General features: G+C 42.5%; 1 protein-coding gene across 13 annotated transcripts in view; it reads left to right on the top strand.

Moving 5' to 3' along the window:
* The window catches only part of parpbp (PARP1 binding protein), a 139,289-nt gene that overhangs the window by 38,353 nt on the left and 87,911 nt on the right, over positions 1–13,025 (top strand). For 12 of the 13 annotated variants that reach the window (XM_069904389.1, XM_069904393.1, XM_069904391.1 and 9 more), the window contains 4 exons: positions 995–1,148; positions 3,579–3,812; positions 6,308–6,403; positions 9,693–9,863. In XM_069904389.1, coding sequence (XP_069760490.1) covers positions 999–1,148; positions 3,579–3,812; positions 6,308–6,403; positions 9,693–9,863 — 651 coding nt within the window. In that variant the 5' untranslated portion in view covers positions 995–998. The remainder of the gene's footprint in view (positions 1–994; positions 1,149–3,578; positions 3,813–6,307; positions 6,404–9,692; positions 9,864–13,025) is intronic. The other variant, XM_069904397.1, reaches the window with a different exon arrangement.

The following is a 13,025-nucleotide window of genomic DNA, read 5'->3' as shown; positions in this document are numbered from 1 at the left end:
CCAGATAAATTGCCTCTCCATAGCTTCTATGTCATTTCCTGTAAAGAGGTGACCAGAACTGAACACATTGTTGCCTGTGGTCTAACCAGAGTTTATAGAGCTGCAACATTACCTCACAGAATTTGGAAGTTTCATTCAATAAGTCTATCACTTAAAGGGCAGAATGAAGAAAATGACCATAACCTGAGATAATTTTCATGTAAACTATTTTATTAATATTCTTCAGGGAAGTGAGCTTGCCATCTTGCCTGGTCAGATGTTACTCAACACCCACCCAAGGTGATAGTCTTTCAGTGCCCTTCTGAAATGGGGCCTTGTTTCAAGGGCAGCTAAATATAATTTCTTGTGAGACTGACCTGCATCTCGTGCATTAATGGAAAAAGAATCTGGAAGAATCTATTTCTTCCACTAACCCATTCGCTACCACATTTTGTCATTGAGTTCTTAATGTGATACAGAATAAGCAACTCCATGAAATATTTGCCAGTATTGTCACCAATGTTGTGTATCATTTGGTACAACCTCAAATTGTTCCAAGACTAGTCTAATTGTCATTCCATTAAGTCAATAACATCTTGGTTCTGCAAATTTCCCTTGCAAAATATTTGAATCCTTATTAGCTAACATTGTCTCATGTTGTATCTAGATTTTTTTGGTAACTTTAACATGTTAAAAGCTTTCAGCCTGTCCTGTAAATGTTTTTGTATTGTAGAACTGTAGAGATGGGCTATGTGGGATTGGTATAGAGGCATACTTGTGGACGTGGTGGACAGAAGGGCCTGTTTCTGAAATCCTCTCAAGTTTGCATTCCCTTTGGAAATTCCTGTGCACAGGAGGGCTTATTTCATGAAAGGAGAACATGGTTTGCACCAGAGGTCCCCACCCTATTTTGGCATCTCTCCTTGGTCGCACTGCTGATTTTTAAAATATCTTGCATTGTCACCATTTAAATGTCTGCTTAATCTATTGGGGTATATTTTCTTCTTTTACTTAGGGTCATGAATTCTGGTCAGCGCAGAGTGTTAGAGTTGATAAGGAGATTTCGGAGAGAATGGTGCCGGGTACCAGAGCGGGAGAGGACAATAGTTTGTGGTGCAGAGAACATGCTATTGGTTCTACAGCTTGCCATGGCACAGATAAACAAAGAGGTAAGATGTAGTACTTGATGAAAAGGAAGATGAACGATCTCCTGCTCTAGGTTGTTGAATCTTTTGATTATTGCTATCCAAGGAATGGGGTCCCTAATTTGAGGCCATTGGCAGTGAGCATTGCCTTTATCTATGCTCTTTGTGATTTCTATAAATCGCTGAGATTACCACTCCACCTCGCACACTCCAGTGAACAAGACTCTGCCTCGCCCTTTAGCTCAAGCCTGCCAATCCTGACAAATGCTGAGACTGGGAGGAGCTCCTAAGGGGCCTCGGACACTGATGGGTTGGTTCCTAATCGTGTCCGAGGTTTGGACTGAAGTCTGTGCAGCTATGGGAATGCTTGAGGTGAATCCATGGATGCTCATGGAGGAACTCTCTTTTACTTCCCTTTCTCTGACTGTAAGGTACTGGGAAATTTTCATTGATTGTAAATCTTTGTCTGCTTTGGAGCAGGCGAAATGCAATCTTGTGTAATATTACATTTCTTTGGTCAGATGTCAATAAAAAAAAATCTTGAATCTGCTTTCCATCCCTTCTGATTTACTGATGACCTTCCTAGAGCTGGGTGACCAGAACTGCACACAGTACTAAGTGGTTTCACTAGTACCTTGTATAGCTAAATTGTGAGGTCCCAAATTTGTACTAAACCTGAAGGCAAGAGTGCTCAATGATACAAAATTAACTCCAACTTATGTCTGGTTGTATCACTCTCTGGTATGGAGGTGCCAATGCTCAGGACAGGAAAAACTACAGAGGGTTGTTAACGGCATGCAACATCACGGGCATTGGTCTTCATTCCATTGAGGACATCTACAAGAGGTGGTGTCTTAAGAAAACCGCCTCTATCCTCAAGAACCCAGGCCATGCCCTCTTCACACTGCTGCCATCAGGAAAAAGGTACAAGAGCCTGAATGTGAGCTCTCACCGTCACAAGGACAGTTTCTTCCCCTCTGCCATCAGATTCCTGAATGATCAGGAGCAAAAAAAACTTTGACTTTTCATTCATTATTTTTATTTATTGTTGTGAGGTCATTTGTATGAATGTTTGCACTGTGACGCTGTCACAAAACAACTGATTTCGTGACAATAAATTCTGATACTTTCATGGAATGTTGCATCTGTACCCTGGATACTCTGTTCTACAGCACTCTCCAGGACACTGCCATTTGTCTTCCACTCTGCTCTGACTTGCCAGAGTGCAACACCTCACTTGTCAAATTCCATTTGCTACTCCTTGACCCAACTGATCTTGATCCTGCTTTAAACTTGGGAATCCTTCCTCATCTCTATGCTTCTATCATTCTGGATGTTTAGGAGTCCTAACCCCTCATTTCTGCCACCCATTCCCCCCCCCGCCCCCCCCCCCCCCCCCTATGGTTTAGATCCTGTGATGTGTTTGGGTATACGTGTGACTGTGATAACTAAATGAACTAGTAGCCAAATGTTTGAGACAATGATCCAGGGAATGAGTTTAAATTCTATTAGAGCAATGACTCAGTGGCACAGTTAACATAAATGTTGTTACAGCGCCAGCTATTGGGGTTGGAATCTGGTCTGTAAGGAGTTTGTACATTCTCCCCATTTCTGTGTGGGTTTCGTTCAGGTGTTTTGGTTTCCTCCCACTGTTTAAAATGTACTAGGGTTGTAGGTTAATTGGGTGTAAAAGGGCCTGTTAACGTACTGTATGGCTACATTTCATTCACTCATTCACTCGCTCTCACTGTAAGAGGCTCTTTGGCAATTCCTGCCAGTGGTGAATCTGACTGCCTTGCAGCAGGCAAAAAGGAATTTCATGTAATATGACAATGTTTTATTACTACGACAATAAATTGAATCTTGAATTTAATTTTTTTTAATTATCTAAATTTCAGTGATTGTGATTGGGGTGGGAGGGGAGAAATCTGTACTAGTGACCTCAAAGTACTCTAATTATAACATTTCAATCTGGTTCATTACTTTGTCATTCTTGCCCAGTCTGATTCTTGATCCATACAATTTTGGTTAACTATAAACTTCCCTTTGACCTCAAGATTTGCCAATCAGGAAGAAATTGGATTTGGGAAATAAATTCTGACCTTGTCAGTGATGTACATTTATTTATATATAAAAAAAATTAAAAAAAAATAAAAAAATTCCAAAATGCCAAAGAGATCAATCTTATGGGTCCGTGATTGGTGGTCTCTCACACTCCAGAGACTGGAGAACATGCACTTAGCCGATGCTAGCATAGTACTGAGGAATGGAGGTCCATTTCCCTGCATCCAGTGTGAAAATGTCAAAAGGTGGGATTCAAAGGCTCTGCCTCATTGATGGAATTAAGTTTGAAGTTCTTGAAATATCTTTGCAATTTGTGACATAATTTGAATCGCTTTCCCTTCAATGAAGTGCACAACTTTTGCAGTTGAAATTTTCCTCTTATTCCTTTAGACCTTGGGAGAATTCACCATAGTTTTGAGTGAGTTGCTCTTGATGTGGAAGTGCTTACTTCGGGGGAAGCTTGGGCTGCGGAGTGAGTCGACAGGGCTACCTGAAGGATACGACAAAGTACGAGGAATGTACCAGTCCCTGCTGAGCAGGAGTAATTCGGTGGACCTGATTGATGTGTACAGGATTTGTGCTGATCAGAATGCAGTGGACGACATTGGGGAAATGCTGCCTGCAGTAAGTACTATTTGGGGGAGTGGGGGAGGAACGAATATTGAGAAGACATTCTGATCAGATAGAGTAGTAATGGGAAGAAGTTTAAATGAAGAATCAATTTGAATTTTGATGTGTGTACCAAGATGCAGTGATAAAGTTTGTTTTGTGAGCAGTCAAGTTAAACTCCTCTTGCATTATATTGCAAGTGAAATGGTGCAGATTTCGAGAGAGCAGTTAGGACAATTTGATAATAGTAGAAAACATTTGACTCTGATGGTTTGCACTCTCGCCCATGAAACCTCTTGATGGGAAGGGGGTGAAGAAAGGGTAGTTGGGGTAGAATGAGTCTTTTAATGTGTTGGCTGCGATTCAAGATGGACAGAGGAGGGGAGTTGGGGCAGGATGGTGATGGGGGTTCTGATGACCTGATTGCATTCACAACCCTTTGCATTTTTTTTCCCCCAGTCCTGCATGGAGCTGTTCCTGTCCCGCACACCTGGCGGGGTGCCTTCAGTGGTGTGTCTGTAGATGTCAAGGGATACAGACAGTGTACCACTCACCTGCACTTGGGGCAGTTTGCAGAGGTCCATTTGCAGAACAGTGGGCATCTTTGGGCTATGGGAGGAAACCTGAGCAGTCATCAGGGGGATGTGAAAACTCCCTTGTGAGGCAGGTTTGCCTGTGCCCTTCAAATTCTACAGAATGCGTCACTGTGTGGCATAGGAACTTCACGCTCTCCCTGTTACTGTGGGATCTCCCCGGCTGCTCTGGTTTCCTTCTGTGATGGTGCGAAGCAGTTCGAAGGGCTTAAAAAGCAACGTCCTGGACATGGGTTATTAATCTTCATGTACATCAGTGGTTTTCAAACTTCTTATTTCCACTGTTGTATTGCAGACCAGCAGCAATAGAAATTCACCAAGATGGGTTTTAAAAAAAAAAAATATATATAATATATATATTTATTAATAATATAACAGTTAACTTAACCCCAACTGTGGTGTGGTGGGGGTGGTTGTGTGAGTGATATCCAAATCACTACAGCTTGGGCACAATTCTGAAAAGTCATTTCAAAGTTCAGAAACCCTGTGAAACTCAGAACTTTTAAACTGATGCCAGAAATAATCAAAGGAAGTGAGAGAAGGAGCGATCAGACTGCATAAAACTCTCAAATCCTTGTCGAGTTACTTCTGGAGAAATGTCCTTTCAAACAAATGGTTGTCACAACTCCCATTTTCCTTGCATAGGGGAATCTAAATGTGTGACTTCACTAAGCTTCCAAACCCTGGGCACGGTTAGTTGAAATGACCATCACAATGCAGGAATTCTCCTTTTCCTTTACTCGGGTATAGGTCAATCAAAATGACTATTACAATAGTCATAGTGGTTTAATATATCCCTGACAAGGAGAATCAGCTCAATTATCCATTTCAGAATCACTCCACCTCTGTTTATCAGATGGCAGGTGGTCAATAATGAATCCTGTTTCTTTGTGTCCCAATCACCTGACTCTCACCATCTGTTTTTTTTTCTGAATAAACAGCCATTGTTCTTTCTCTTCCTTCAGAGATCAACTTTGTTTGTAGACTACAGCCATCCAGGCTCACCACAAGCTGTGAATGGCTGCAGTCTGTTTTAACTGTTCGTGACATTCACACTAAATGAAATAATACACTCACAGTCCACCTTAAGTATTTCCTATGCCATAGTGCTCTGTGATAAGTAAGGGATTACTTAAGGGGGGATGTGGGTGGGAGGGAAGGTTGAGAACCACTGCTCTACACCCAATTGTTTCAGAAATATTTTGCTTGATAAAAAATTGTCATTGGTTCATTTCCTTTGGAGTTCTGAAACCCTGCACATAACGAGTCAATGAGGGACGATTAAAACAGAGGTTTTCAAACTTTTTCTTTCCACTGGTGTACCACCTTAAGAAATCCCTTACTAATCACAGAGCACCGATGGTAGAGGGATTGCATAAAGTGGTATGTAAGTGGAAAGAAAAAGTTTGAAAAGCATTGAGATTGTACATGTTGGAAATTCTCAACAGGGAATGCACACAGTAACACACAAGTCATGCACACCTGACAGTTGTTAATCACTATTAATCACGCCTTCTGATAAATCACTGATACCTTCGTTTTGCAAGTGGCACTTTAAACAAACAGTATCCGCCACCCCCTCTACAATAAGCAAGCACGGTGCACTGATTAACACAGGAACAGCTATAATAGGTGAAACAGTGGTCTCTCCTGGGTGCATTCCACAATTGCTCCCAACTTTGGGATGTAACCTTTGGTTCAATAAACTTAAATTGGGAATAATTTCATCACTGCAGCACTGACAACTAGACTAGTGGATTGTTGGTGGAACCCATCTGGTTCACTCATTTCCTTCAGGAAAGGACATTTCCCTTCCTTGCCTATGGTCTTGGGTTGCAGTAGATTTTATTTGATGATGTATTGTTCAAGTGTTGCTAATTTTATGTGATTAGAGTTACTAAATGCAGAATTCTTCAGGATGAATTGCTGGACTTCATAACTGGTTCTCCGGAGAACATTGTTCCCTCAGCACCCCCTTCACCAGCCACTGAACGATGCCAATCCATTTTGGAGGTGAGGCAAAGATCTGGGAGAAATGAACTTTGTCAGTGGTTGCATTGTGTTAGTGAACTCTTGTCATAGGAATAAGTTGGAAGATGAGGTAGGTAGCGATCTTCCTTGCTTGTTCCTGACTCATCCAAAAAAGCCTTGACGTTGAGGATGAGCTACCTTGGACCACTGCAGTCGTTCTGGAGAAGGTATTTCCATGGGGCTGTTTGGGAGGGAATTCAAAGTTTGACACAATGACAGTGAGGGAGCAGTGGCACCAATGTTCCTGAGTGCAAAGCTCTGCAAAAGGTAGTGGTCCTAGCCCAGTACATCCCCACCCCCAAGAACATCTACAGGGAACACTGCTGTCGGAGAGCAACAGCAAGGACCCACATCACCAGCGCATGCTTTGTTCTCGCTGCTGCCATCAGGAAAGAGGTATCGGTGCCTCAAGACTCTTACCACTGGGCTCGGGAACCCCTCCATAATCAGACTCCTCAACTGCAATCTCAATCAGACTCCTATTTTCCACATTATTTATATTCGAATAATTACTTTCTGTATTGCACACTCATTTTATTTACATTTCTTAGTTTCCATCTCTTTTGTACACATCTTTTCTTAGTATAGTTTTTTAACTGTTGATAAATTTAAATTCTGAGTGGCCAGCAGGAAAAAATTCTTGGTTGTAAGTGAGATCATGTACATAATGATAATAAATTTGACATGATTGATCGGAGTTCTAGAGAATTTGAGTTCTTGAATCTCAGATCAGAATCTCTGCACCAATGCTCCATCAATACAAGCTTGTGGGAAAAGAAAAAAAAAAGTTTAACTGCTACCCTCCCTTAAAAAGGTTCATCTGAGTAGAAAAGGAGTTGACATCCCATAGAGCTGGGGTTCCCAACCTTTTTGTTCCTCTGTACCTCTTGGGCATTTTTATAGGTTTCCGAGTACCCCTAAAAAATTAAGGATTTTAAAAAAAAAAAACATGACATTGTGTAATCTGCAGATTACAACACCACTTATTGTACAGTAGTTGTTATTCTCTCAGACCCAATGTACTCCCCTGAAAAATGCAAATGTTCCACTGGGGGTACTTGTATCCTAGGTTGGGAACCCCTGCCATAGAGGGACTGCTGCAATGATTGACTGGATTGGTTTTGGGAATGGCTGGTTCTCCCCAGAAAGAGAGATTGAGTAGACTTGGCCAGAGCAGTTGTCCTTTACCAACTTCACCAGAAGGTTTCCTTTACTTGCCATGCAGCACCATTGAGGGAGTGGGTAAGCTTGAGCCAGTTCTAGATCACCACTGAGATTTTTGTTTTAGTGGGAACATTTTTTTTGGTTAAATTTACAACCTTGTTTTGGATTTTTCATTTTAAAACTCTGTGATGCTGGAAGAACAGATCCTCTGAGATGTTGACACCATCAAAAGGAATAAAACACAAATGTCTGCAGACACTGTAGTTGAAGTAAAAACACAGTGCTGGAGAAACTCAGCAGGTCAAGCAGTGCCCTTTATGTAGCAAATATAAAGATACATAACTGGCGTTTTGGGCTTGAGCCCTTCATTGAGGTGTGTATATGCATAACTGTCTTGCGTCCTGAGTTTCTCCAGTGTTGAGTTTTGCTATTGAAAGGAGTTCAGTTTGGCTGTAACCTCACTCTGAGACTAATGAAAAGATCTGAGTGGCTTCTCATTTTATTAGGAAGTCTGCAGAGATGTAAAGTAAATAACCAGAAAACTTGTAGATTAGGGAACTGGAAGGTTAAAAGCCCCCAGTGGAAATATTAATCGCAAAGCATAACACCACATGGAGCTTGAGAAAGAAGCCCTTTTCTTAAAAGAAAGGGAAAACTGTGGGTGGTTTCAAGGCAAGAAAACAGCCAGTTTGTTTGCTTCATTTAGAATGAATCAAAGTGTTTAAAGCCGAGTTCAAACCAAACAGCAATTAGACCATGGGATATAGGAGCAGTAGGCTATTCTGCCATTCCATCATGAGTTGATCCATTATCCCATTCCCCTGCCTTCTCCCCTTAACCTTTGATACCCTAACTATTCAGATACCTATCAATCTCTGCCTTGAATACACCCAATGACCTGGCCTCCATAGCTGCCCGTGGTAGCAAATTCCACAGGTTCCCCCTTCTCTGGCTAAAGAAATTCCTCTGCATCACTTTTAAATGAGCACCCTTCTATCCTGAAGTTGTGTCCTCTTGTCCTGGACTCTCCTATCGTGGGAAACAACTCTGCTACATTTATTCTGTCCAGGTCCTTCAGCATTCAAAATGCTTTTAGGAGTTTTCCCCTCATTCTTCAGAACTCCAAGGAGTACAGTCCAAGAGCCGTCAAATATTTCTTATCTTCCCCCTTCATTCCAGGAATAATATCATACAAACAAGCCTCTGAGCTGACAGCTTTATGGTCGTTTCTGTTTCCTGCTTTTAACCATTGTCCAGTTTGCACAGACCCTTGAAAATAATGTGGCGCATTCTAATCGTAAAAGATTGTGTCTGACTTCCTACTCTAACACCAACACTAGTTTCTAAGCATTCAACGAATCTTCCAGCATTTAAAATGTGTTTAAATAATGGGTCTATTTTCCCCTCCCAGATCCTCTGATTAGTTTTTCATTTCACTTTAACTATTTGTCCCATTGCTTGTTTTGCAGCCTGTGGTTTGGGAATATTAGCTGAGTGTTTGATCCTTCTGGTAGTGGGCTTTAAATGTTTAAGGCTTTTAAACATTTCCATTTGGAGGAAAAATTTGTAGATTTAAGGGATTATGGGTTGAATGCAGGCAAGTGGGACTAGCTTGGCTAGACAACTTGGTCAGAAGTAAAACAAAAGTCTGAAGACACCATGGTTAAAGTAAAAACACAATGCTGGAGAAACTCAGCTAGTGAAACAGTGTCCTTTATACAGCAAAGATAAAGATACAAAACCAACGCTTCAGGCTTGAGCTCTTCATCGAAGTATGAAAAGCCAGCAGGCGTCAGAATGAAAGGGTATGGGGAAGGTGTGGTTACAAAGGCAGGAGGTAATGGGTGGAGAAGGGAGGGAGGGCACAGCAGCAAACAAGGGGAGACGGTATGACTCAGTGAAACAAAAGGGAAGGGGGTGGAAAGCTGAGGGGAAAGAAGACTAGGAAATGAGAGCAGGCTAGCAGAAACCAGAGAAGTCGACGTTAATGCCCTCCGACCGGAGGGTGCCTGTCTTGGCAAGCATGGACATGTTGAGCCGAAGGGCTTGTTTCTGTGCTATAAACACTCTGACTCGATGGTCCTTGTGTGCTTGTGCTCTGTTGCAGATGGTACCACTTTGGCGGAAGCTCCTTTGTGATTATTTGAGTTTGCTGGTAAACTCCAAGAGTGACCTGGCACTGGCATGTATCTTCAACCTCCCTGAGCGAGGACTTGGTAGAGCTGCTTTCACCCACCTGCGGCACGCAGCAAGCAGCAAGCAAACGTCGTTGTACCTGGTGAGGCAGCACTGTCACTTCCTCGAATCGCAAAGTCTGTGTTCCTTGATCAGTAGCTTGCATTTCCAAAGGACCTTGGGTGTAGAGGATTGTCCATCTGGAGCAAGACTTGAGACTGAGCCAGGTTCTGTGTCACATTTATCTTGGTATAGGAGAAAGTTTGTTTCGTGTGCAGTTCAGCTTCTCAGCAGTGAAAATACAGCGCAGAGGTCAGGTAGAGCAGATCTCTAAATGGATTGGAAAATTGACATTAAATTGAGTGTAAATGCAAAAGCAAATTGAGCAGAGGGTACAGCGAGTCTGCAGAGAGATGCAGATGGAGCACAATGTTGAAAAATGTGAGGTTATCCACTTTGGAAGGAAAAATGGAAGATGAGATTATTATTTAAATGGCAAGTGATTGCAGCATGCTACTGTGTAGAAGAGCTTGTGCAAGAATCGCAAAAGGTTGGTTTGCAGGTGCTACAGGCTATTAATAATGCAAATGAAATGTTGGCCTTCATTGCTGGAGAGATTGAATTTAAGAGCAGGGAGGTTATGCTGCAACAGTACAAGGTACTGGTGAGACCGCATCTGGAGAACTGCATGCAGTTCTAGTCTCCTTACTTGAAGAAGAATGTAGTGGCTTTGGAGGAGGTGCAGAGGAGGTTCACTAAGTTGATTCCAGAGATGAAGGGGTTGGCCTATGAGGTGAGATAGTCGTCCAGGACTGTACTTGCTGGAATTTAGAAGAATGGGAGGGGATCTTGAAGAAACATATAAAATTGTGAAAGACATAGACAAGATAGAAGTAGGCAAGTTGTTCCCATTGGTGGGGAAGACTAGAAGTAGGGGATATAGCCTCAAGATTCAGGATAGTAGATTTAGGATGGAGATGAGGAGGAACTGCTTTTCTCCGAGGGTGAATCTGTGGAATTTGCTGCCCATTGAAGCAGTGGAGGCTATCTCAGTAAATGTATTTAAGGCAAAGTTGGATAGATTTTTGCATAGTAGAAAAATTAAGAGAAATGGCAGGAAGGTGGAGATGAGCAGACCAGCCATGATCTCATTGAATGGTGGAGCAGGCTCGACGGGCCGGATGGCCGACTCCTGCTCATATTTCTTGTATTCTAATAGAGCAATTGGTTTTGGTGAAGTGCTGTACCCTCATTTATCTGGCTCTGTCCTGTTCTGTACCCGTGGCTCCTCCCTCTTGACCCTGTGTAAAGGATCCAGCACCATAACCCCTTCCCAAAAAGCCTGGGTCACAGCACAGGATGACCTTTGTTTATTGTAAATAAAAGCTTATTGTTCTGTATCTTCAGTCCTGAGTTATTGATAGTGCATCTCTGGTGTAAGACTTCATGAGTCTCCTGGTAGGGAAGGAGCATTGAATTTGAATTGAGGGACATGCTCTTACTGGAACAGATGTCCAAAGGTCTGTGGGAATGACTGGTAGAGAATTCCTATGGGGATTCTGAAGGTACAGTCGCCGGTTTGAAAATCTGTGTGTAAGTATACAGAACCAGAGGAGCACGGGATTTGATGTTTGTATGGCTTCAGGAGGTCACAGAATCAGGGAGAGGTTTAACGCTGAGAACAGAAGCTTTTAAAATGTAGATATTTGGTTGGTGAGCACAGGATGAGTGGGGTTTGGCTTGTTGGTATCAACTGGCCAAACCCCATGTGGTAGCCTACAGCATTCCTTGATGCACAAAAGTATGATTTTTTTTTTGTTTGTTTTTTTTTGCTAATTGCCTCGTCTCTGTGGTACATCTGCGTTTATTTTGTACACAAGTGTAAAGTACAGATGCACTGAAATTCTTGCATGCTACAGCCACACAGTTGAAATTAAATTGCCATCTTGGGCCAAGATTGAAAGAAGGATTGTAAAGGTCAAAGGAGAGATGAATATTCACAGTTGCTGTTCATGCAGGGAAAAAGTACCGTTTCAATAGGGGAAATTAATCTGCCGATAGACCCAGAGTAGGTTGTTGTAGTAGTACAGGGAGGTTCATGATCCTGATAACTGTTCTTGAACCTAGATGTGATGGACTTTAGCTTCTGTGTGAAGGTAGCAATGGGACAGATTGTGACCAGGGTGATGGGCTCCTTTTATGATTTTTTTCTTTTGGCTGCCTTCTCACATGTTGATGCCTTCAATAGTTGAGGCCCTGTTGGGCAAGGTTTGGTGGGTTCAAAGAGCAACGAGTCTGAACACAGGAAGGATCTTTATTGGTCAGGCGTGCACTAATGAGTGGGCAGAGTCCAACCTTGACTGGCAGGTGATGAGACTTCCCATCAGGTTCCAGGTGGAGAGGCACATGATCCTCCACAATCCACATTACAGGTCAGTGCCCAGGATGGACTTGGACAGGCTTGCCACTGTCTGAGCCTTGTGTGTACATGGGCACACGTTTCCAAACCAGGCTATTTTGCAACCAGTCACTCTACTTTCCCCTTACACCTGTGTAGCACTATTGATTAACCACATTAGACTGTGCATTGTGATTAATAGGTTTTAATCACCGTTAGACATCAGTACATCTTGCATGTTGCTGGCCTGGTTCTAAGGCAGATACTGAGTTAGGAGTGTGAGCTTAACAACCTTTATGGGGATTCTGAGGGTAAGAGTCACAGGTGTGGAGGGGATGGTGGGCCAACCCATACAGTACATTCATATAAACAGTGCTAATAGCTATACAGTGGTTCCACCACAGCCACCAGAAATTCAATCGAGTATTCCACTTGCAAAGTCTCCCCAAACAGAAAGTGGTTCACCTTCCTCGCAATTGCCTTAATATGATGGTTCCAGGAGTGATCTTCTGATCTGGATTTGCAGGAGATTTACCAGGATGTTGCCTGGATTGTAAAACCAGTCTTGTGAAACAAGGTTAGCAGAGCTGGGACTTTTCTCTTTAGTGTAGATGGATGAGAGGTGAGTTAATAGAGGCCTACAAGATTATGAGAAGCATAGACAGGGTGGACAGCCAGTGCCTTTTTTCCAGGGCAGGAATAGCAAACAGAGCATGTGTACAAAATGAAGGGAGGGGAGACTTTTTTTTATTTATAGGATAGTAGTGAAGGCTGAAACATTAGGCGCATTTAAGAGACTCTTGGACAGGCACATGGATGGGGGAAAAAAAGAGGGTTATGGGGTAGGGAGGGTTTAGTACTTTTTAA

The sequence above is a fragment of the Narcine bancroftii genome, chromosome 11 (assembly GCF_036971445.1).
Source record: "Narcine bancroftii isolate sNarBan1 chromosome 11, sNarBan1.hap1, whole genome shotgun sequence".
NCBI classification, from domain to species: domain Eukaryota; kingdom Metazoa; phylum Chordata; class Chondrichthyes; order Torpediniformes; family Narcinidae; genus Narcine; species Narcine bancroftii.
This window is presented reverse-complemented; position numbering and strand designations above follow the sequence as displayed.